At 33.5% G+C, this 26169-nt stretch overlaps 1 protein-coding gene across 6 annotated transcripts in view; it reads right to left on the reverse strand.

The window, feature by feature from the left end:
• The window catches only part of LOC131666226 (uncharacterized), a 72687-nt gene that overhangs the window by 208 nt on the left and 46310 nt on the right, over positions 1-26169 (reverse strand). For 3 of the 6 annotated variants that reach the window (XM_058938708.1, XM_058938717.1, XM_058938726.1), the window contains 7 exons: positions 16428-16594; positions 16071-16121; positions 12128-12405; positions 10890-11057; positions 4812-4991; positions 1693-1951; positions 576-759 (listed from right to left, as the gene is read on the reverse strand). In XM_058938708.1, coding sequence (XP_058794691.1) covers positions 576-759; positions 1693-1951; positions 4812-4991; positions 10890-11057; positions 12128-12405; positions 16071-16121; positions 16428-16594 — 1287 coding nt within the window. Of the gene's footprint in view, positions 1-575; positions 760-984; positions 1952-4811; positions 4992-10889; positions 11058-12127; positions 12406-16070; positions 16122-16427; positions 16595-26169 lie in introns of those variants that run through there. The other 3 variants (XR_009302081.1, XM_058938734.1, XM_058938743.1) reach the window with 3 other exon arrangements.

Consider the following 26169-nt stretch of genomic DNA (forward strand, 5'->3'; position numbering starts at 1 on the left):
TAAATTGTTGAAAATGTATTTTGAAATGGTGTTGAAAAATAAACTCAGTTATTGCCTTCGGCGAAAGCTTCAACTCTAAATCTATTCAATTCACCGTATAAATTAAGATGAAAGAGCCCACATACAACTCGAAAATACGAACAATAAAAATCGAGGTTTAAGAGGCTTGCAAAAATATTGCAAGTTCTTAAATTTAGCAACGCAAATAATGCGACAACTCCTAATTATTGAGCCAAATCGAGCTTCTACAGAACTTCACTAAAGTGACAAAAGAATTTAACTCTGCAGATCCAATTATAAATAGAATCATTCGATTGGAATACAGTTCACCTTATAGAATATAACTCTTATTTTATTAAATTTTTAATTAAAATTTTTGTCTCCTGTTATATAAAAAATTGGATACTATTTGCAGTAGGCAATTTCTCGAATTGCATAAAAATGAAAACACTGAACTCTCCTCGTGTTTCATTGCTATTAAATTTATACACGCTGAACACACATCTATGGTGTGTTCCATTTCTTTTCCCAAGCCAACTTATCATTCAAAATAAAATAGACTCATAAATGTTTACCTGATCACGCAAAAGAGTCATTTGGTCTGCTAACTGAAGGTTCCGTGTTACTTGGAGTGTCTTTTGGCCGGATTCTACCCTCATAACGTAAGTGCTGGGGAAAAAACCCGCCCGTCCACCTAAACATTTTCCTTTCCACCAATCTTTGTCGGATTTGTCTATAACAGTTACTTTATAGCCGGCTCTGTAAAAATATATATTTTAGGTATGTATTGTTAATGCTAATGTCACATTATATTACTCTGTTATAATAGAACAATAACTAAGAAAAGTAAATTTGTGGTAATTGTTTACAACAACTAAAATGGTTATATAAGAAATAAATTCGTATACTGTACTGATGATTAATTTGTTAGTAATCTTTACAGTAAAGAAGTAAAATATTTTCAACTGTTTATATTATTATTACCTATTGTATTAGTTCTACTATTCTCAATCAATGTATTTTTGTTTAATAATTAGCAGTAAACTTAAATAATTAAACGTCAATAATTATTAAATATTTCGAAACAGTCGTAAATAGAATAGAATAAAATAGAATAGAGAGAGAATAGTCTTAATGTACTTCGTATTGATTTTTCACTGATAATATATTAGAATATTTGAAATCATATATTTGCTCCGCCTATTATTTCAAACAAGCTAGAGAAAATTAAACGATTGTTAGGACGAAAATGGTATAATCATTTGTTAATGATTGTTTATATAGCTTCAAAAATTAGACAAATTGTATTTTATTTCAAGTTCAAATTTATTGAAGAAAATTAAATATAGTCTTACAGTCTAACACTTATAAACCTTGTGAATATCTACAGTAGCACCGAACAAATAATAGAAACGATAACTCGCCTAAACTCTGCTTAAGTCTCTTTCAAGAATATTACGGGCGGAAATTTGAAAACTTGTCTGTTTAATACCATTCGAATGTATAATCTTATAAGATTTATATATAGAAGTACAACAAAGACATCGAGAAAAAAAATACTTTCTATACAAGTATCGCTATTTACAGAAGTATTATATAACACGTAAGCAGCCCTACATCTTTGCTACACGTGTAAATCTCAAAAAATATCACGCAATATTTATTGATAATGAAAATATCAATATGACTTACTTAAGGTCAAGCTCGTCACGATGTCGAGCTTCGAAATTGTACAAAACAACGTAAAGATTATTTGGCGGTAGGACACGTTTGCCAGCCGGATTCGAATGATTTTGATTGTTCATATGAGGCGAAGGACAAGGCGAAGTGCTCGCAGAAGAGTACGACTTTTCGTTGTCATCAGGCAATTCAACACTTGACATTCGTATAGTGCCTCGTAAATGTTGCTTGTGAATGCCATGGATGCTTTGACCTGGACTGCATGGCGCCGCTGCAACATTGCAAGTGTTCTCGTTTGATTATAATTTCAAAAAATCTTTTAAGAAAATGTACTTTTATTCAATGCATTATATAATTTTACGAAATTATCTAACACATCAGGAAGCAAAACCACCTTTTTCTTCTTTTTTTATTATCGTATTTTACAAAAATAGAAGTTACATATAATATCTACGGAGAAATAATGACTATAAGCTTATTTATCTCATTTTACAACGAGAACTGTATCGTATCTGAACCTGTGCAAGCAATAGAGTCGAGTTTTCGAATCAAAATAATGTTTTTGAAAGTAATTAAATAAATAATCAAATCTTAAATTACTTGGTGTTATAATTAAACAAGTTGATTAAATGTTGCTGTGCAATAACAGTCGAAGTAATTTTCTCGGGCAAGAAATAACAGTTTCTTTAATAAATTCACAATTTATTTATGATATTTTGAAAGTGATAGTCTAAATAGTAATATTTATAGAAAAGTTAATATAGTGAGATTCTTAAAATAATTGTAAAAATAGTAGATTACGTATCTAAGCCGTGAGAGTATTGATAAATCTATAGAATTGACGACCGAGGCAAAGCCGATGTTGTCAAACACATTATGAACTTGCCAATATTTTCGTGGCCTTGAGTTGTAATCTACCATTTTTTGGCTCCGGTGGATAGAAATATAGTATACGCAACATGGCGAATTTTCACGTGCTATGGACTTACTAATACTTTCCCGGCCTAGATACGTAATCTATACTATTATTCGCTAAAATTTTTGAGTTTTCTTTTCTTATTCAAGGTATATAGTGATGAAAAAAAGTCCAGAAGCTTTAGCAAATGAAAAAAAATTTTTTAAAGCTACTCTTCCGAAAAATACATTTTCAATAGTTTTGTCATGTATTGAAAAGATAATTTGTCTGTGTAATTTAAAAGGGTCGTCGCGTAGATTACTTTACCAATTTTCGTATTTCAACTGCTAAAATTAATTTACGCGTATTGCAAAAAAGCTAAGAACTTTTTCTGACACTCTCCATACAGACGACCATCGTATGTATCTTTTATTTAGTTCATATACCAGTGACTCTCTAATTTTGAATTTTGACACCGATGCTTGCAAGTGAGTTTTGTTTGATATTTTAACTTTATTAAATTGGGACTACTCATGACTGTGTTACTCTATATTTTGGAATACGGCAATTCTTTTCCACAAACTAAGAAAACTAAACAATAGTTAATGTCGATTATTACTTTAAAATTTATTAACAAAATAAACTTCAAAAAAGAGAAATAACAAATTTGTTACGGATGTATTTTGAAATATGCTCTCAAAGAATTTTCGGACAAAGACATTGCGCTTGGATCATTTCATTACGCCGCGGACTGTTTTGCTAATCGATGCGCGCGTGCGATATCGAACTCGAAATCAAGATCGAGTGACCATGCGTCGCGGCATCGACACTCTTATTTCTAAAAGAATCTTTTATCTGCCGATATTTGTCGGTTGGTCCCTTTGTTGTTAAATTCAATTACAGCCTCTTCGAAACTCAAAACTTAAGCAACACTACGAATATTGTTTACTTTAAAATAAGCGTGTGAGAGAAGCGTGCGCCGCATCAAGCTGAGTTACGATTTAGAATCAAATTTTTACTATTTAACATTGCTACGATCACTGCCTCCAAACTCGCAAAAATGCACACATCGCTAAAAAAGATGGCAAAAGCATTGCGGCAATCAGACTGGTTGAAAGGTTACCTTTCAAAGCTGATTGCCGATGACGGACATTGAGCGTCCGTCACCCCGTTGTTTGAGCCGAAAGCCGGCAATATCAAACAACGCAACACGAGCCACCAAAACACGGCACAATCTTTAGCGCGCGGTCGGAATCATCACAGACTTCGACTCGAGCCAATCAACTAGAGTAAGGAGCAGTTGATACGTGAATAATGAAACCTCGTTGGCAGGAGGTCAAGAAGTTCACGCCTTCGACCTTCGTGCGAGGAAAGGGAATTGAGATAAAAAAAATTTTTTGCATCGGACTCAGCTGGCGCGGTGACGCGTTTCAATCTTTCTAGATCCGGCTCTTAAAAAAGGCAAGTCGCTTATCGTTGAGCACGCGTGCGTTTATCATACTCTATTAATTGTCCTTCCGTCAACTATACCTTTGTAATATTTGGAGATACGATTCTTGTGCCGACTTATTTAATCCTTTCTTATTTTTAACTAACTCAGTTTGCGATTGAGATTTCGAACTTTTATAAATGTAATTTGTATCGTTAGTTTTAATTGCAAACTTACTTTGGTTCCGAGCGTTCCGGTTTATTTGTTATATTTAAGCTATTTTATTGTAAGTTGAATAAATCCGGCGTTCTTATATCTAATATTTTAAAACTTCCACTCTCAGTCCTTCTCACCCTAACAAAATTAAAAAAATATCAAGATACAAATATTCTTATTAAGGTTACACATCATATTCTCCTCTGTTAAAACAATCATACTGTTAAAAATGAGAATTTCATTTAATATACAGTTGTAACAAATGGGTCAGCGGATGCGATCCAATTCGTTCGTGAAATCAATCAGTCGATGTTGTCTTACCGCCTATACTGTTGATCGTGCAAATAAGAGTAAATTTTCTCGTATCTAATCGAAATTGTTTTCCTAACTATCCAACCTCAATCGAAAATAGTTGTGTGTATTTATTTTACGTTCAACTGCACTAGTTAAGTCAAGCGGATAACTATAGTTCAACATGGTCTCATAGTAGTTTTAAATACCATTCGAAAATTTTTTGTTACAATGCAATATTATTGAAATTTATGAGAAAAAATAAAAGGACGTAAGACAAGACACGAACAGTATACTCACACAATCGGTTAATACTGCCACTGTCGGATCGTCGGGGCGGAGTCGACGAATCGCGTTGACCTGTACCGGGGTAATCTCGTGGTCGATGACGTACGTGAGCTGAGCCTTCCGGCGAGTCCAGACTCAAACTTTTCATGCGCAGATTAAGCCGCTCTCGGCGACGCTGCGGACTGTGTGGTGCTGCATTTTTTTTAAATAGACAGAACATTTAGTGACGTTGGAATATTTGTGCTGCATTTATTTGTTTGAACGTTTATTTCTTTTTTGTATTTCCAAACCGAAAACAAAACTTGTCGTTCTAATACAAATTTGTAAAGCTTCTTTCTCATTTTCCTTCTAAACAAAAAATTTCTTTCAATTAATTGAGTAGTATTCCTTAGTCAAATGAAATATTTACTTCAATCTGAAAGCTGCATCAGTAAACGATCTACTTTCAAGTAAAAATTTATGGTCGACAAAACGCTGCGAAGAATACTAGTTTAATTATAATATGAGTATACATATGAGGAAATTACTTGGCACAAGTAAAAACTAGTGAAGCAGCATGCACTTTATCATTCACAAATGCATTATCATACACAGTACAAATAAACGAAATTATAGAGGGACAAAATGTAAGATAGAATGCACATGTGCTAGTGCATAGATAATTTAAGCATTAAAAGTGAGCGTAGTAAAAAATTCATATCTCGCGAGGGACACGGGACTCGTTGCTCAACCTACCTTTTTCCTCCCCGAGGATTATTATTTGCAGCGTTATTTCTTCCTTATAGTTAGTTCCTCTATTTCATTTTTATTCCAAGCTTTATACGGTTTACTTACCTTCCTTATTGTCCATTGATTAGTTATTTTTCATGTTCTTCTAATGAAACGTAGATAATTTATATTTGAGAACAAAAGTCAGAGTGTTATAGAAAGACAGTCTAGAGACCAAAACAATTGTGAATAGAGAACCGTAACAGTTATACTGAAATATAATACGAGTACAATACGGTGCTCTGTGTATGTTTCTTTTCGTAATCAACACATTTATACTTGAAAGAATACAGTGGAAAACTTTCTGTAGAGACATTTTTGCAAGCAAGATGCAGCTCATAATTTCATTTTATATAGGCTTCATAAATCATCATGAATGTCAGGTAGTGACTCTAACCCTTTCGTGAAAGGACGTTATAAAAAAAGAGGCCAGCAGAAAGGCTACGTCTAGCCTCAATCTGCTGTTTGAAAGCTTTTACGTTGAGCCGAGTGCAATATCGCCGTTGTTAAATGTTGACGGGTTTATAAACAAGAACTAACGGCGCGTTCGCGAATAATAACGTTGTCGTATATAGTTATACGAACGCGTTGTTTGTTTCTCAAGGTCACTAAGCGACCAAATACAAAGAAGGAATCTGTTGGTAAATACAATGTGAACTTGTTCTACTGTATCAATTAATAACTTCGATATAGCATTTTAATTGACTATACTTAAATTTAAGAGGATATTTAGAATCTTATCATTGATTCAAGATGTTAAGACATACAGACTCACGTAATTACATCTTTTTTGTATTGCAAATTTCTCAAACTTATCAAGATCTCTTTATCAAATACACGTAATATACAGATACAGTAAGAAAGCTGTGCTTTCAATCTTTTTATAATTCATTTGTTTTGATTCTACTTTTTCTGCTCTCCCTATATCCTTCTTGGGCTTTCAGGATATGTTACTCACCACCGTAGTGTGAGAAGCATCTCCCCTTATTCGCTTTATATGTCATTCCTTGAACCATCGAGATTCATCGGACTACCGCGTTCCAAAGTAGTCGTTATTCGCGTTTATTTGGTGCTTTTCATAAATATAATTATATAAATAACCGAAGGTTTATAGTTTATTATAAATTATCGATTTCGCTGGAAAATAACTAATTACCTAGAATTATGAATATTCAAAACGAAAGGATTTTAGTTTTATTAAATATTTGTCTTATTTAGTGAGATAATTTTATGGTATATTTTCCAGTCAATAAGTGAATCAAATTACAGCTTTTACTTATTCTACGATTATTAATTACGGGAAATTTTTTACGTAAGTTATTAAAAAGATTATTCGTAAAAGTTAAAAATTAATTTACGTCAATGTTTAAAGTATATATGAGATTTGTTAGAGAATATGATCATCGTTTTCGTCCAACGTTTCTTTTTGAATCAATTTGCTGAGGTGATCTATTCATAACTGGAAGAGCAGAAGTACCGCTAGTTCCGCTAGTGATTACGAGTGGCTGTCCAAAGGGTCGAGTACCTGAAGTTGAACTACCGCTCTCTCTTCTTCCTAAAGATGGAAATCCATTGATTTTATAGTTCTTTAGAAGCTTTTAATAATATTAAAAAAAATTGTTTTGCTTTAAAAGTTACTCTAAAATAAAAAATCTGAAAATCTTGTAAAAAGCACTAAATATCAATAACTTTTCTATTCGTTGCTATTTCAGTAGATAGGAGTGTAGTTATTTTTAATATTTTCAACAATTACGAAGCATAAAATTGTTGAACTTCCATCATAATTATTTTTCCAATATAATGACTTTTCTTTATTTTATTGCAGTATATCATTTTTCATTATATTAATGAGATTCTATTTTTTTAATTTTCTTTCGGTATTTTATTTTTTTTATAACACAAGTCTTATTTATTTATTTTTCTTATTAAATAATCAAACTGTAATAAAACTTATGTTGATGAAAATTATGTCTAACTTTGATGTTATTAATATTAGCAAGACACTGGATAATTTACATGTAACTATTTGTATGAATATTTATGCATTACATTAGTAAAATTATTAGTAATAATTATTATAGTAAACAGATACGATGTGAATTTACTTACTATGTGCCAAAGCTTTATGGAAATGAAACAAAAATACTTACTGCTTATATATTATTATAAATGGATCTGATCAGCGTATAAATTGAAATAATAAATGAGTTTTTTTTCAATATTTTTAATTTTCTAAATGAATTTTAAGTTATTTATAAGTTTACATTATATTTCTTATCAGAAGGCCACGTTCATTCATTGGCAAGGCAGAAGTTTTGGCGTTTAGCCGTATCAACTGAGTTTCTCGATGACATTGCATTGTCAAAGTGTGATTTGTATCAATCCATATTCATGAACTGAGTTGTAAGTTTGGTCGGAAATTTGTTTTTTAAATTTTTGCGAAAGCTTCAAAAGCCTGAATGTTTCGAACTAAATTCGCAAGCCTAGGCGAGCCATGAAATTGTGACAGTTCAGAGATCATTGCAATTAAAATTACAAAAGAATATTAAACGATTGTAAGAAAAAGTTCTTTCTATATTTACAATTTATCTTGTAGCGTTCAAGTCCAATACTTGTACGTACAGATCAAAAGGTATAGAAAGCTCGAAAGTCGGAGCCGATGTATTTGTTCACGTAATAAGTAGCACGGCGGTACGTCGGTTTCGGAGTTGAAAAGCATATATCTATAGAGTGATCCGGTATATACGTTGAAAGCTTTTGCTATCGCCAAATCGATGCCCAACAGCTTGAAAAACCTTGAAAGTTTTCAAATGAAAAGCTGAGTCGCAGCGAGCGGTGTTGAGCCGGTATAGCTTTCACGTGAACTAGCAAGTTGTGTATGCTATGAAGTCGAATGACAAGTAAGCGATCCAATCAAGAGGAATGCTGCTTGAATTATCGCGATTTAACAAGTCAAGCTCTCGGGGATACGTAGCTCTATTTTCTCTCGTTACATACGCGCGCGCGTACACGCATTGCACGCGTGTGCTTTCGCGGAAATGTCTGCCCGAATTGTTCGTGCGTCTCTGGTCTTTTAGTTGGGCTGCTGCGCTGTGCAACGAGGGGCTTTGATTAATTGACGGGAAAACAGATTGCTGTCGCCCCTATGTTAGTGCTAATACCAACAGCGGAGGAGGCCGGATGATGCTTCTAGCTCATTAACCTGCAAATCCCGACGAACGAGCTCAGCTCTCCCTCTCTCCCTCTAGATCTCCACAGATCACCTTCCATTGCACGTGCCCACAATTTAAATGTATTTTATTACTAATGTCAACTACCTGACCATTTTTTTCAAACATGCTAACACACACATCAGTTATCTTTGAAAAATTCTACAAAATTGTGAGTTATTGCTTTATGCAAAGCACAAATAGTTCAATAATTCCCAAGTATTTTCTTTTTTCAAAATAAAACATGCACATCACATATCAACGTACAAACATTAATGATCTTTGACAAGGTCTTTGATTGTTTTTATGGACACACATTTTCCTAACTTACTTCCTGTTCCGTAAATAAATGATCTGTGTTCCTCTTTACCGTTGGACAGAGAAATAATATTCTTTCGCTTTTTATTCCGGCACATTGTCCGACACAAATTTTTACATGCTGCAATATTTCTCTATAATTTGGTGACATTTACGTAATAGTATAGCCATAAAAAAATTAAGTAAGAACTGCTTCAACTTGTAACATGCATTGTAAAATTTGATGTTTTTTTTTATAAAACAATGGCTCTTATTGTATAAAAAGTACTGTACAAAAAGACCGTGAAGAAAGTATAAGTTGCTTTTTTTCAATGTTCAAAACGCTCGAGAAACATTGCTTAAAAGAGAAAACAAACCAAGTGGCATTAGTGAAAATATGGCGATTTTTAGTATTTTTTCTTGCAAACAATAAACATTTATATGTATATATGGATGCTTTTCCTTGAAAAAACCAATAAAACGTCAGCAGCTAGTTGGCAAAAAATAAAATAAATAATAAGCAATCAGTTTTGCATGCCATTTCCAACAATTTGAATGCTCTATTGCATATATAGATTTTACGAGCGTGCAATCTTTGCCGCGCACAGATGGTTGCGTAATAAACAAGGATTATGATGACAACGCTTGCGATAAACCCAGATGCATGAATGTAATACTAAACAAAAGTTCGATCAAGTTGTAGCGGAAAAAATGTAATACGCAATATATACACATTTACATTTTAAGTTACTTTCAGAAATCTATTGACGGCTTTGATTAGTTCATAATATTATGAAATTTCGACCACATACTATTCCATGTCAATAATTATTTTTTCTTTGACATTTCGTATATAGTGAAGATTTTACAAATTAAGAACTTCGTTTCCTAATTTTTAATCATGCAGTATAAGTGTGAATCTTATCCTTATTTTAAGAATTTTTTTACCGCAATACATCAAAATCCCTGTTTATTGACCATTACAATCAATAGAACAAGTACTAAAAGAAGAAATAGAATGGTTAAAACAATTTATCTGGAAATGTCACGTACAAAAGAAAGAGAGACCAACATCAAGTTATACGACGTTGTAAGATATATAGGTATAGATATGTACCGTGTGTAGGATAACACCGAAAGCTATATTAAGGTCGATAATCGCGTTTACGCCATGCGCACACATACATCGCTGAAATATAAACTAGGGTTATAAAAAAAGAAAGATTTTCACGGAATACAGCCGAAACGATTGTGCACCGAAGGCTACAGAGGTTTACCAGTGCACATAACTGTGTCGGGTCGGAAGTGAAGCCGATAGAATTCTTTTTTGAGGCAGTAGAAGCTTGCCAAATATAAAAATGCTCTGAAAGTTTAGCCACTGTTCTGAAAGCTCAATCCACACGGTATATAGATTCAAGTGAAGCGGACATTTGCGCACAAAGTTATCGTTACTTACGTTTGCAACTGAAAAGAGAAAAGAAAAACCGAACACGTCGATTATTTTCTAGTTTTCGAGTGAATCGACCTGACAGCTTAGTTAGTATTCGTACTGAAAAGCAGATAAAACGAAATCTTGGAAGGGAACATCCAGTTATTTCGCAGTAGATTGGCCAGAATTGATCGTGAAAGAAAACCGAGGAATAATTGGCCGTAAAATAAAATTAATGTGACGTTAACGAAGGGCGCATGGCGTAAAAGCTATATAATGTGATAGATATATAAAGAAAGAAAAGGGATAGAACAGCAAAGAGAGATATATAAAGAGAAAAGAGATGAACGAAGAATAAGGGAGAGGCAGGCGGTGCGTCAGTCTTACCAGAGGTAGACGAGGAACAAGGTTGGGAGGAGGTAGTTGTCCTCGCTGACGACGAAGGTGCTGCACCGGGGGGAGGATGACCAGCCGTAGGAGGCGTAGGTGGTGAGTTTGCCGAGTTGCCACGTATTTCGCCAGCCTGCTTCAGCACCTGGTATATGGCGTCCACATCTGCCAGATCGCTCGTCAGTATTTCACGAGTATTCAAAGCTCTAAGATGTTTTTGCTTGTTTTCTCTAATGCTAGTCATCGATTTGTCACTTTTTTATCTTGCCTGCCTGTCGTCTTGCTAGTTCTCTTTTTTGCGCGCAATACCATCAAAATGTATCGTTAAGCAACCAGCCGTTGATCTTATTTTCATTAAGGCACCAGTGCATGTATTTGTAATAATTTGCAGGAAACTATTGAATATCTGAACAGATTAATGTTGATCGATGAATTTTTATTTGGATGATGTCAGATGGCCAATAACAATGTGGCAACTCCAAAATAACAGGTTGCTTGTCGATACGTTCAAAGGCAAGAAAACGGTTAAATGCGATTGACGATGAAATAGTCGTCGCACTTGAGTGCTTAAATTTTATAGCAAAAAACATAATAGTATAATGATGATGATGATAACGATGATGACGATGACAATGATGATGATGATGACGACGACAATAATGATGATGATGATGATGATGATGATGATGATGATGATGATGATGATGATAATAATAATGAGTGCAGAGCCTAAATATAATTAAGGCCTCAAGACACGCAGTGAGCCTCTGAAGATACTTAAGCAATCTAGCATCAACTGCCTAAAGTCTAAGACTCTAGAAGTAGGCAGAGGCGCACAGTACCAATCTAGTTATCTAAATCAATAAGTGACTAGCAGTTGTGCTGAGAATAGAAGGTTGAATATAGAGAAGGGATTCAGATCAGTTAGCTCTAAATACAATGTGTTGTCGATGTTGTACTGCAGCAAAACCTTGTCGAATTTTACATTTGCTCACATTTGACATTTAACGAGGGCAATGCTTCGCTACTAATTGTGGAAAAGCAATCGCCAGGTGGATCGGCATTTCGAGTAACGTCTGATACACATGTAACACGTAAAGGTTGAGCATAAAAATAACGAGTACCACAGCGACAAGCACAAGGTGTTCGTTGCAAGAAAAGGGGTGCAAGGACTGATGGCGGCTCTGAGGATGAGTTTCGGAATGAGTAATCAATAGAATAGAATGTATACTGACTTTGATCGGTCGTGGCTGTCTCTTCGACGGGTGGCGCGGTGCTTTTCTGCCTGCGCAACAAGGGTATTCCAGCGCCGCGCTTGGACTGCAGACTTGGACAATTCGGCGGCTGTATCGAACTCATGCAGTCGGCGTGAGCATTCGCCTTGCAGTTTCGGCATCGGTAACCCTGGCGAGCGTGACCGCGCAACACTTGGCCACAGGCATCGCACGGCGTTATCTTGCGGTAGGTGTACTCGCGCCACTGGTGACCGCCGCTCTCCGATTCCAGATTTTTCCTAGCCATCGCAAATCATTCGCCTTGTTCATCACTATTGCCATTGCGATCTCTAAGTAATAATGCTAACACCAGTTCAACGAATGCTCGATCAGAGTATACAAATCGATCATACGTTTCTTTAACTCCATGACATTTCTTCCGCTATCACGTAAGAAACCAGCGACTAAAAAGTCACAAATTTTGTCCCGCACACAGACTGTAGAAAACGTTTTATTTATAAATTTTGCCGTTTATTTATTTTAAACTGTAAGAAATATTCATAGACGTTTGTAAGCGTTAATCTTTTGAGAAAAACCGAGAACCGTATACGCTGCCGTAACGTGTCCCGGAAATGCGTATAAGCTATGTTTCTCTATAAGAAAGGCCTTTATTAGCATATATCAGTCCATTAAAAAAATTTTTATGAAAAAAGGGAAAGAGAAAATGTTCGTGTATATTTTCCACAGTAATTAAGGACGTTTTCGTATATGTGACGACTCTTACTCAACTTTACACGTGAAAAACACGCTGCATCCGTTCTACTCACTCATAAGTGAATTATTATAAATAATTATTGATGCATTGCAACGAAAAAGCTTGCGAATATTAACCATAGTATCTAGTTTCCTGACTATACACTTTATCAGAGATCAATATGTACTTTCGTTTATTTAGAAAAAATTAAAAGCTCAAGAGTTGAGAAAGGCGTAATTTTAATGCACCAAACGCTGTCATATGAACTGTTGAAAGTGAAAATTTGTTTAGTACTACATTTGTTGAAAACGCAATATTTCTACCAGCTTGCGCTCCAAGCTCTAAATATCCCATCATAAATTACGCAGCAAAATTTCGAGTCGCCGTAGTTTTGAAAAAGAATTTGAGGCCCGCGCGGGCAATAAAGCCGTTGGGGAAAACCCAAAAAAACCAGCAAATGGCACGACAGCAGCAATACTGACCGGTAGTTCAAAAAAAAAAAAGGGTTTAGGGCCCTTTGCCTGAGAAATAGTGCAGCAGGGAACACGTGGTCAGCAGATGCGCTGCATACACCTCATTTTTTTTTATCCGAAGCCTGCGACGGAACACGCGTAAAAGCAAAAGCGTCAATATCGTAAATGCGGAGCTGTTCTCGAACGTCTTCTTTTCAATAGTTTTTAAGACCATTGTAACAGCGGGATTTATGATCATCGTGTGCGTATGTCTGTTTCTGGAATAGGTGTAAGTTGTAATAGAACAAATTTGTATTCATGTTATACTGTATATGAAATGTCCATATGTAATCTAGATATAAGATAGTCAAAGGGGTTAAAAGAATAATCAACTTGCTTGTTTGCAACTACTTCGTCGTTGGCTGTCTCTCGATTCAAATTTGCATATTTTTCTTCATGTTTTATACGCCACATAACAAAGCTTCGATCTCTCTCGCGCGTTAACGTTGCGCGGCATGAATGTGCACGAGCGCCTTGAATGCGGCGTAGCGTGGCCTTGAAGCCCAATTTTATCAGCATCGGCGAGCATAGGAGCTCCCCGAGTGTTGTCAGACCTCGCGAGGGAACATTGTTCCCGGGTATTGAAGGTCACCCAAACATACGGCACGGAAGGCTGTCAGGCCGACCGTGGGTCCATCAGGCAAGCGAACGGAAAAGCGAGCGAGAGAGAGAGAGAGAGAGTAGAAGTAGCCCTTTGAGGCAATTAAAAGAGAGGCAGCGAACGAGAGTATAGCAGCGTAGGCGGAGCGAAGGGATGCGCGCGGCAGCGGGGCCTAAAGAGAGGGCTAGAGCTGTCGAAAACTGTAGCGGACGTCCGGAAAAGGGGGCGAGCGGGCCCCACGCGAAGAAAACACTAGTCAGTTTTGGCACTCATCGTTCAGCCGGCAAACAAGCAAGTTGTCCTTGTTCGTAAAGCTTAGCATATCTTCGAATATCTTGTTCTTGCGTTGAGTTGGCTTAAGCAACAAATATTAAACTTGTTATATTTCAATAAAACTTCACCGTGTAAAGTTATTGGCTCAAATCCCACATCCAACAACATTGTTTTTAAAGATCCCAAGAATGTGCCTATCAACTTTGAGATGTTATAGAAGCGATTTAGTGGGACGGCGTAATAACGCGTCATCACTTTCTAACAACAATATATAGTTTATAACTTTTAAAAACACACCGTGACCTATTTTATTAGGACGCTTATCCGTGCGGGACGTATAAATCTTGACTTTCTGAAAGTTTCTAAAGAAACTTTCCATGTGAATCGTCAATCTAAACACAAGAACATTTTGTTTTTTTACATATTTTCTTATAAGAAATAAATTTTTTCATTTATTTTTGAAAATTCACATAGAAAGCTGCTTTAGCAAATGACAGAACATATGCAAAATCAATTTTCCGAATGGATAAGCATGCTATAAAAAACAAGTAATAAGTATAAAATAAGTAATTTAAATAAGTACGGTGTGTTTTTAAAAGTTATATACTATACTGTTGTTGAAAAACTATGCCGCTTCCGTTGTTACGCCCTTATACTAAATCGCTCCTATAGTTTGCTCTTATAAACATTAATATCTTAAAACTGATATATACATTCTTGGGATCTTTGAAAACAATGTAGTACTGAACAAATGTTCATTTTCAGCAATTCGTAACAGTGTTTTGTACATTCAAATGCCGCAATTCTTAACTATTGAGGTTTTAATTTTTTTCTGAATAAAAAACTAAGAAAGTACATATTGATCTCTGGAAAAGACTACAGGAAATTGGATAGTATGTGGAATATTCTTATATTTTTTCACTTAAATTTATCAATAATCATTCTCTTACGCAACGCTTTGTCTACGCGTAAAGTTGGGTGAGAACACTCACATACAAGAGAAAGTTCTTAACAACGTGGCTCGTACTGGCGACTGAGAATGTACACTCCGTGAAATTTCAAATTGGAAATAGTTATGAAAAAAATAAGTATGACTCAGTAACAATATAAAAATTGAAAGGATTGTCATAATGTTGTCGTTCAGGAAACAAAACAAAAGCAGCTTCGTATTACAGAGCGTAGACAGAACGTATGCGCGACGTATCGGTTGCAGTCGGTCGCTACTTTACTCGGCACACAGTCTTGACATAAGCCAATAAGTGAATTTACTCTCTCAAACATTGATGTTTTTTATATGAAACTTTATTAATAACACTAAGACATTCTGTACAAGACTAAGTTTCTCAAAAAAAATGTGCATTCTATTTGGTTTTTTTTTCTTTCTTAAACAGTACAAATATAATGTAAAGTTCTAGCGTAATTTTTTCAAGAATTTTTTAGATAGTTTATGCAAGATTTTATTCATGTAAATAATTTACTATGAGTCCAAAAAGAACAAAATATATAGAAATTTAATACTTGAATGATTTCAATAATCAACTTGAACTAACAATACAGTAAGCGCATGGTTCAGCGGGATTAAAGGTTAGTAGTGATATAACCCTGTGTATTTTTAAACAAGAAAACGGAAAAATAGAGGTCATTGAGCTTTATTTAGAAAATTACTGTTGACTATGTTTTATATTGATTGTTCTAAGATTAAAATTGAGTTGGCCGTAATGACCGTATTTTTGACAAGAATTTTTTTTTGTAAATTTCAATTGAGTTCGTGCCAGATCATTTCCAAGACCATGCTGCTATTGTGAGTATGGAAATAATTCTTACCTGGACATGGCGACCACGGAGGAAACAGCATGGTACATTGCTTGTTTTCCTCTGAAGCATTAGTAATAAAAAAAGCCAGATCGTTAATATTATCAAAGCTTTGATTACTTTTTACGATTTTTGAAGTGCTAAAAATCATCTACAAATTATTACATGCAATCGCGGATGTTGTTTGATTAAATGTCACTGCACTCTGCAGTTCAATATAATCTGACGCTAGTGAGATTTTCTCAATACTAGACAAAAAATTAACAGGTATAAAGCATATTAATTTCGTAACAAAAGAGCTGAGGATTTCAATTCATAAATAGAATCATTGTCCTAACACGATTGAAAATATGCATGATAAAAACTCACTTCTCATTAGGCGGAGGAGTTGTCGGTGTAGTTTTCAGACTTTTGAAAGCTTTTAACCATTTATGTTTTGTATTACTACCAGTTGAACCATTTGATAATTTTCGATTTCCAATTCCGTCGGGCATTGCTGCTTCAGCTCCGGCGCTGCCGCCACCAAATAACTCTTTCTATAACAAAAGAAAAGAATACAATACTTTTTAAATTGTTCCTCGATTTATATTTAAATGCATAGATAAGTGGTAATTATTTATGTATTTTGCTGAAAGAAATACGTGAGTATAGCAAATCATTGATAGCTATATACCTAATTGTACTTTAAGAATGTTAAGATAAGTCTATAGGTATTCTATTTCTTAATATCTTACCACTTTCCTGTACATATTAAATATTTGTCGCAGAATATTTTTTGTAATTGTAAATCATGAATTAAAGTGTCGCAACAATACACCTAACTATTATTTTTCAATATATTTACAGCATTTATAGATTATTTTATCACCGATTGAATATTGTTTTCGATAAAAGAAAACAAATGTAAAAGCAATATTTAGCTTCATTTAGAATTAATGTAATTCTCGTCCAAGAAAAATAACAGTCATAAAAAATAGAATAATGAATGCATTGTTTTGAATAATTTTGCTTGAAACTATTGATGTTATGCTTCAGTCTCACGAACGTACACTTTGTTGAAATGTTCCAATCTGAATTGAAGTTGTACCTTTCTACGCTTAGCCTGATGTTTGCTATCCTCCATCGAGCGATATTTTCTAATTCGTCTGACCATCATCGTTATACTATTAATGTGGTACTCAGGACAGTGCTTAGCTTGAATACTAATTAGAATAACGGAGGCTCGTTCTATGCCCGTCTGATTGCGGCATGTCATCGAGCAGACTGCCAGGCATTTCATCGAAGCCCTCGAAGCCAAATGCAACGGGCCTAATTGGATCTGCATGTGTGTTTGTGCACGTGTCCCTTTCCTCGCTTCGTGGCAAGAATTACGCGTCAGAGATAAGCCTGATGCGATGCGTATGAGCTAACTTAGTCTGTGATTTATAGAGCGCGAATGAATTCGATTTTATACATCTTAAGGTTGGATAGATACGTTCCAGACAATTTAAATTTTCGTATGAGATACTAAGCTATGTATCACTGATTCGGAGGAAAAAACACAAGAGAATCAGATTAATGTATTATACATTTGCCATATTTTTTACCATTCCATTTTTCTTACTTAATGTTCAATAAATTCTCTAGCTGTAACTCTTATGATGGCAAACAGATCACTTCTATTAAATATAGTCCTATTTAGATGAATAATAAATCACAACTATTCATTAAATATAACAGTTATTATAAATAAAAATATCTAAATAATCTTGAAGCACGGAAAATTACAAATAGCAAATTACGATAAGCATGTAAATTCGTGTCGTCGACAACGATATAAGAGAAATTTATAAGCAGTATCATTATTGTTCATTTGAACATTATTTAGTCGAAAATATCACTATAAAAATTAATTCAAATCCAACAAATTAATAATAGTTTTAATATTGTAGCGTGCATCAGAAACTTGTAGGGTCTGATACATTCGACGGCATTATCTTAATTTATTGTGATCATATTTGATTCTCAACAAAAATTGTTCATGCGGAGGAGACACGTGGCATACCAAGCATATAATATTTTTACATTATAAAGATAGTTCTGTTATACCAATAATGTTAAGTAAATTATATAGATTGCCACGAAAATTATTTTTCAATGGGTTTATGCAGAATGGAAAATATATTTACTTCTTCATTTCATTTAGAAAAAATTAATCATTTTTATGGATAACTCATTCATAAAAAATTAATAAATGTAGAGGTAAAATGGATGGCTTGTAGTTGTTTATATACTAACAAGTTTCATATGAATAATAGACTTTTGAAAAACTTGAGCGACTTAAGCTTTTGATCTTGAACTTATTAATAAATTTATATATAAATAACTACGTAGGTTCCAATGAAATGCTTAACTAAAAATCTTGAAAGGTTAAAGCAACTCAGATTCATACAGAAAAATGCAGAAAGTTCATGGGTCGATGCTGCGAATAGCATCGAACCTCGAAAGCTTTAGCCTATGGCTACATTCTTTAACACTAAATATTTTAGTGTAACAATCACTTTGAGCTACAAAAATAACCCTGGTTTGTGTACTGACTTAATCGACTTCAATTTTCTTAAACGCCCTTATTATGTCACTGCGAATACCTTTTTTCAAATTAATTACAATTAATGCAATGTACTTAAATGATTTATTTTTTTGTAAAAATGAAGTTGCCATACTTATGGAAATACACTGTAATGAATGACAGTTCAATAACATCACTGTTGAGATTCTTCATTTGTTTTTAAATTTATTAAAAGCAACACTTTATTATGATGGCGCATTTGAAAAATTAAATGGAAAGTTATGTAAAATATTTATTCTTCTAAATTGAGTATATGCACGCAATTTTTTAGTTATTCATTGAATTACAAGAGTTATTGGAAGTATTTTATTTGCTTTATAGAGATAACTATTGCAATGATGCAGTACTTGAATGACTGCCTGATACTTAACGTTTAAATAAAATGCGCCCCTTTCATAAAAGAGTAATTTTAGAAAAATATCGAGAATCGTCATTCGTTATCGTAGAGCGCTAATGAATAATTTCTACTTTTAATGTTAATTGGTCAGTTATTTGTTCAGTCAATTTATTTTAAATTTTTGGCATTGCATTGTTAAAATTTTTTAAATAACAGCAAAAGAAAATTAAGGAAAAATTGTAAACTTTTCATATCAACAAAATCTCGAGATACAGAACGTTCTACAAAGTGGTAGATGATAAACCACACAAAGGTAATTTATTGAATAAGGCTTTATTAAAAATGAATTTTAATAACACTTCTATTGTGGGGATTTTGTCTAAGTACTGAAAAAAATATATATGTACAATTGACGAACGATCTAAAGTGCAATTTGACTTAATAATTAATAGGCGCGTACAGCCTAGTACTTTCATGTACTATAGCTGCATACATTTATTGTATAGATCTTTAATTTAATGCCGGTTCGGTCAAAAGTAAATTTTGGAGGCAATGCAATTATTTGAATACGATATAAAAAGTAATGATAATCCAATTGAAAGAGTAATGTGAACTTCAGAATCGTGAGTATTTTAATGAAGCGTAGCTATTTATTAATTAATCAAATGATTGAGTTTAAAATGTGATGTACTTTTTAAGCTGAGAAACCTCGTTTCATCAAATTTTTCCGCATTGCAAAAGAGAATTTGGATTGATATAGGTAAGTACGGCACCGACAAGTCTGATGTAATCGTTCGTCCTGACGCAGGATGCATTGGTTCTAACCTCAATAGCTGCGTTATTTCAGATGCCGTAACGCATCGCGATAAATCTAGTAACTACAAGTGTAATAAATATTGAAAGTAATACTAACGACGCGCACACGCAGCGACGTCCAGCCCATGATTAGCGAGGAGGAAAAACGGGTCGAATTTGGCCGGGCCAAGAGCGCAGAGTCCTCGCACTTTCTCTCTTGGCGACCTATCTCGTCGGACTAGGTTGGCAAGCTGGATTTCCGCTATGCATTTCTCTCTCGGTCTGACCCAGTTGCGAGGGCGCATGTCGAGTTTGGCCAATATCGTTAGCCCGCGTAGCGCCGCGTTGCTTGTATTTACCTATACACTCCCGCTCCATCCCTCCGCCTGTCTTTCTCGGCACTTCCCTCGCTCGCTTTCTAGCCAGCTTCTACAGCTATCGTTCGGGCATGAACACTGCCTCGCTGATGAACGACTCGTTTACACGCGCTTTTCTTTGGCTTTCGGCAATAACAAGCCCAATCAACTAAGCGTGCCTTTGCACATGAGCCCAGCGGCGATCCAATTGGCTAAGTCGTCGCCCAAGAAGATAGCAAGTGGCAGGAAAAGATGCCTCTAATTCTACCTATTTACCGCGTGGTGCATGACCAGGCGCATGCGCTTCAACTGCATTTAAGAACGCGGCGGCGCGATTCGCCGATTGAGAACAGAACGCTCTCTACATAAGCATATCCTCATTCCCTTTATTCAGAACATAGAATAATAACGCATTCTATGCCAAGACTGTGAAAAGACTCTTTTCACAAATACAGTCAATAGACAACTCGAGGTATTTCCTTGCAACAACGAATAAAACATTTTTATTAGGATAGCATTAACTTGGAATTTTGAAGGTATCTTACAAGGCACCATGTGATTTATTAAAATGTTAGATAATTATAGTTGACTAACAAAAAGATAATTTTAGTGGCATTTTTATCTGCTATGAAATAACTTCTGAAGCTATGCGTAGAAATTCATTACAGCATACAGCATAGTGCGAACTTTTGCAGGGATAAGCGAAACTTCTGAAGTTCTCATAGCTACGGACTATTGAATCTTATGAGCTTTTCTAAATATTGAAGACATAATATATTTGGACAATGGGTACGTAATCAATTTGAAAATGCATATAAATCTAAACTTGAATATTTTATGAGCATTAGCAGTACGCATTCTTTTAATATTTAGTACATTTTTTTGAAGTTTGGATGAACGAAATGAAGCATTGTTTAGAGATTTCATTTCGTTTGCTCAAATAACCTAAATACTTAGTTTTACGTTGAAAGTCAAACGAGCTTTTACTAATCAAACTTTGTATTTTATAGAAAAATTTACAGACTCGATTTAGTTAATCAACGCCGCATGGTGAACACAATTTTTAACATTTTCTTCAACAATTTAAAAAAATGTTCCGTTACCCATTCTTTTTAAAACGGTAGTCGATAAAGGCTATAAGAAACTTTTTTTCCCAAAGTTTTGCGAAATTCTAAGGAAGCTTTTTATGTTCTTCAGTCAAAAGATGAGAAAATGTTGTAGCCAATATATTTTCACATAAAATGTTAATTTTTCCTAGAGTTTCGCAAAATTCTAAGAAAGTTTTCTATATGATATAACAAAATCAAAACGGAAAAATTAATGTTTTATAAAAAAATACATTGACTATAACATTTCCGTATCTTTTGAATGAAGAACAACATAAAAAGCTTCCTTAGAATTTCACAAAACTCTGGGAAAAAGAAGTTTCTTATACCCTTTATCAACTACCGTGTTAAAAAATAGGTAGCGGGACGTTTTTAAAAGTTATTAAAGAAAATGTTAAAAATCGCGATCGCTGTACGGCGCTGATTAACTAAATCAAGTCTGTAAATTTTTCTAATTTATATTAAGATCTAGAAATTTATACATATATACTTGGAATGATAGCAACCAATGTAGTATTAAAAAAATATGGATTTTTGAAAATTCTTAACAGCCGTTTGTTTATGGAACTTACGTATTCTGTGACTTTTCATAAACAACACTTATTATCGAATTTCAAAGAAAACTATAAGATATACACTATAAAGAATAGTATATAATATAATATACATATAAAGATATACACTATAAAGAATACCTCCAAATCTTTTCATTTCAAACTATCGACAACTTTTAGAATACGACCGAGTTAAATTTAAATATACATTTTTTAGTTGCGCGGAGCCGAAATTGCAAACCACTGAGCAAGAGAACATCCTTAAAAAAGGTGAAATTGACATACGAGTAGGATATAGGTGCTTAGAGACGGTTTTAAAATGAATTTTTTTTTTGTAACAAGCAATTATTGTATAGAAATTGTAATTTCGATGTTAAGTAGAGAGAGATTTTAAGATTTTCAAGATTTTTAGGACTTTAAGATTTTGGTTTAACAATTCTTGTCAAGATCAAATGACTTATCCGTTCTTCCTTGAAATCGTTTACATTTCTAATATCAAGACGTATGCTAATTGCGTTTCATTTAGTTTTTATGTTATAACAGTTGGCTTATTTCGTCTAACCCGTATTTTAATAAAAATTTCATTTATGCAAATGTAATATGCATTACAAAAGTAAACTTATATACAAACTATATTTTACAAATAACAATATGTTTTTATATTTTTTCTTTGGGTATATGATTCTTTTTGCAGAGAATAATTTTATTTTTATTTTACTATAATCTTCAAAATGAACGAATCCTAAATCAGGTAAGACGTGATGTTCATTTTCACTCATTAAAAGTTAATTTAAAATAAGCTATAATCTTTAGATATTTAGTAAAGTTCCTACATGATTGAACGTAAGTATGTCCAAAAAATGTTCTACCAGAGGGCAGCACGAAGTAATCATACAGTGCGATTGACTTGTGATGCGCCGGGACATCCTACAGTCTTCACTAAAGTCTAACACTTAATCAATAATTTTAATAATAGAATATGATATTAATTAATTGAAATGTTTATATCACTCATGTTTTCAAGATTTAAGGGCCATTATTTGAGTTCCGGGAGTGGCACACACTCAAATTAAAGTATGAAATATTCGATTGATTAAAAAGAATCTATCATAAAATTTTAATGTCGATCATATAATTGCATCTGACGTTATTTAATTTTACAGACCGAGATTATAACTATTTCTGCAGTTTTCCTTCTTCTTTTCTACACGGCTATCTTAATGTATCGACAAAGGTGTGTTTTTTAGATTAAAGTATAACTCTTACAGTATACTTAAGGTAAAAATAGCAATCATCCAAGCTGAGTCTGATATTTGTCCCATTATTTATCAAATGGTTTAATACTTTTGAAGATATATGTTACTAAAGTCACACGTATCTAAAAGAGTATCAAACTACTTGATTAATCGTAACACACATACTTTAATTAGCTTAGACTATTGCTTTTGTAATCTAAATTAGATTTTCAAAACATCTGAAAAATGCACTCTTTATATCTTAATTAACACGTGTGGAAAACTATGAAATAATTTATAATTTTGGCGTATTATTTTTATCTAAATGTGCAGAGCAAGCTGCATAAGAGTGCAACATCTTCTCACACTATCAGAAACATGAACTTCGTGAATTCTTTGCTTTGTTGGCCAAAGTTTGGTTTGTTGTGTACTTTCTCAGTTAGGCCAATCTTTTATTTCAAGAGTCTATTATTTGTTGTTTTAAACTTTATCTTAAAAGCAGCTTAATTAATTTATTAAATAGAGAATTGTTAGGAAATTAAAATAAAATTAATGAAAGAAAACTATTATATAAGCAATCTTTCGAAGCATTGAAGGCGTAGTTTTAGATCTTTATTTAGGTAGTTATTTGTCTGGAATTCTTCTTTAACGAAATTTTATTTAATATTTATTAGACAATTCTTTATATAAATAAATTAAAATTTATTACTTATTTTATATCAATTTTTCTTATATAAAGCAAATTTTGACAGTAAGCACGATTTTTATATTATAGAAACGTAAACATATACAAAAAACGTACAAAGCTTAATTATATTGTAAAATATGAAAATCCCTTAATTCGCAATTTTTAAAATTCGTAATTGTTAAAATTCACTCTTATTTAACATTATTATTTATTGAAAATGACGGTATCAGGTACTTCATTATCAGATAACATGAGTAAAAGGAAAGGCAAAATGAGGTGTGTTATGTACAAGAAAAAACCCAAAATTACGTCAATTGGATTCTCTTATCTTACAAAAATTGTATACGTATACATCTTGGTCGAAATTTTAAGTAACAAAAATTTATTTAAGATCTATTAAAAAAATAAACTTAAACTATTTAGAGACCTACAAAAATCGTTGTTTACCATCATTTTTTATCAATCATTACCCCGGGATAGGTTAATTAAATAAAAAATTAAATTTAACTTAGGTTAAACTTTTTTGCTTCCTCATAAAGGAAGCTTTGTTTTGATGATAATTTTTTTTACCGGAAACTACTTTAGAAGTTTATTTAAGGTTATCAGGAATCTTTCAAATTCAATTATTATGAAATGTCTGTATGTATGTATGTGTATGATCTATGTCGTTGTTAGTAACTTATATTCTATACAGTAACATTTGTCACGTAAAGACTTTTTGGTTGTGTTTTTATCGCGTGAAGGATGGAAAAGAAGATTCATTCAAATCTATAGGATAGATCGATCAAAACTCTAAATTATATGATTTCGAAAAATTATGAAATTTGTTTTTTCAATAATTTTTGGTCTTATACATGAGATTTATTGAATTTTATGTTAGAGTTTCATAGTAATTTTATTTTCCTTTCATTAATAATGAGCCGAGGTCTTTGTATGTAACTTCGAAGTCAAATTTAATCATAGAATTTATACTACTCTTACATACTAATTTTACACAGATTCAAGCTTTCACCAATCTAAAAATAAGAAAAAAAAACAAGTACCTAATTTTACGTTAATGGAATATATCTAAGATCGTAGTAGAATATAATTAACTGTCAAAGAGATCACCAGGCCGCAAGAGATTTTAATTTTGATAAAACTTTGGGGAAACATTCATTATCAAGTATTACGGTCGCAGCATGCATGCGAGTAGATATGAAATAGCTGTGAAGCCTGGCTGTACACAACACTATATTCTATAAGTTAGTTGCTCAGAGCTCCCCGGAAAGTGTTTCATCGTATTTATAGTTTGCATGCGTGATATTTTGATACATCCAATAGTAAAATAAGAAGTCTAGATTACTATCTTTCCTTCAAAAAAAGTTTTAATTCAATTGATGTAATTTCGAGGAAATTAATTGAAAAATAAGATTTTTTCAATGTTGTTTTCTCGAACAACTTTTCATCACAAGCTTTCTTTCTGGTTGAGTTCTGTATAATACATTGAAATAAAATTTATTATGACCTGAAAAATTTTTATAATAAACAGAGCAAAAAATACTAGAGTCGAAATCTAGCGAGCGCGCAATAGCCGCTACATACTGTACATCCAGAAGCAACTCTGGTCAGACAATAAGTTACAAGTGAAGTTACAGGGGTAACATGTGAATAATTTGATCTAAGCTTGTTATTGATGAACATTTTCCCTAAAAGGAACGTTTAACAAAGTAAAAAATTGCATGTTTGCTTTATTAATAATCTTTTAACGATAAAAAAATTTTCTAGCTTTTTCAAATAAAAAAAATTATATTAACTTTTTATTTCATTGCTAATGATTACTACTTTTAAATAACTTTATTTGTAGTAATCTTATTTAAATATTTTGTCGAAATTATTTTTAAACTGTAACTAACGGATATTCGTTAATGCATGAGCGACCGCGATAGGAAATAGCGAATGTAGATGTGAGATTGGCTAAAAAATTCGGTAGCGCACCTAAATTAAATTAAGTGTGTGTGCACGAAATGGAAGGGGAAGAGCGACACGCGACTAAGGATAGCTTTGACAAGCAACAAAGAAGCAAAAAGAAATAATCTAAGCGGACATTCCGGCATGTTTTCTCGCCCTTTCGCCTGCTTCTTCTTTTGTCGTTGGCGGTGGTGTGCCTGGCAAGTACGACTCAAGTACATCGACGGAACACCAAAGGGAAAAATTTCATCGCCTTGTAGATTTTCCAAAGGGTGGAACATGTACTCGCCGAGAACTTGATAGTCCAGCAGAAGTGGCTCCTTAGATAAGTATACCCATGCGGGCAGTCGTTCTCCGAACCAACATCCGTGACATTGTCAGCTGCAGCAGCAATCTCCTCACTCTCTCTCTCTCTCTCTCTCTCTCTCTCTCTCACAGTCGCGATCAACAAGTGCGATGCCTTGTTGTTGTCTTCGGGATAA

The sequence above is a fragment of the Phymastichus coffea genome, unplaced genomic scaffold (genome assembly GCF_024137745.1).
Source record: "Phymastichus coffea isolate CEN01 unplaced genomic scaffold, Cenicafe_Pcof_1.1 PCOF00003, whole genome shotgun sequence".
Taxonomy (NCBI): Eukaryota; Metazoa; Arthropoda; class Insecta; order Hymenoptera; family Eulophidae; genus Phymastichus; species Phymastichus coffea.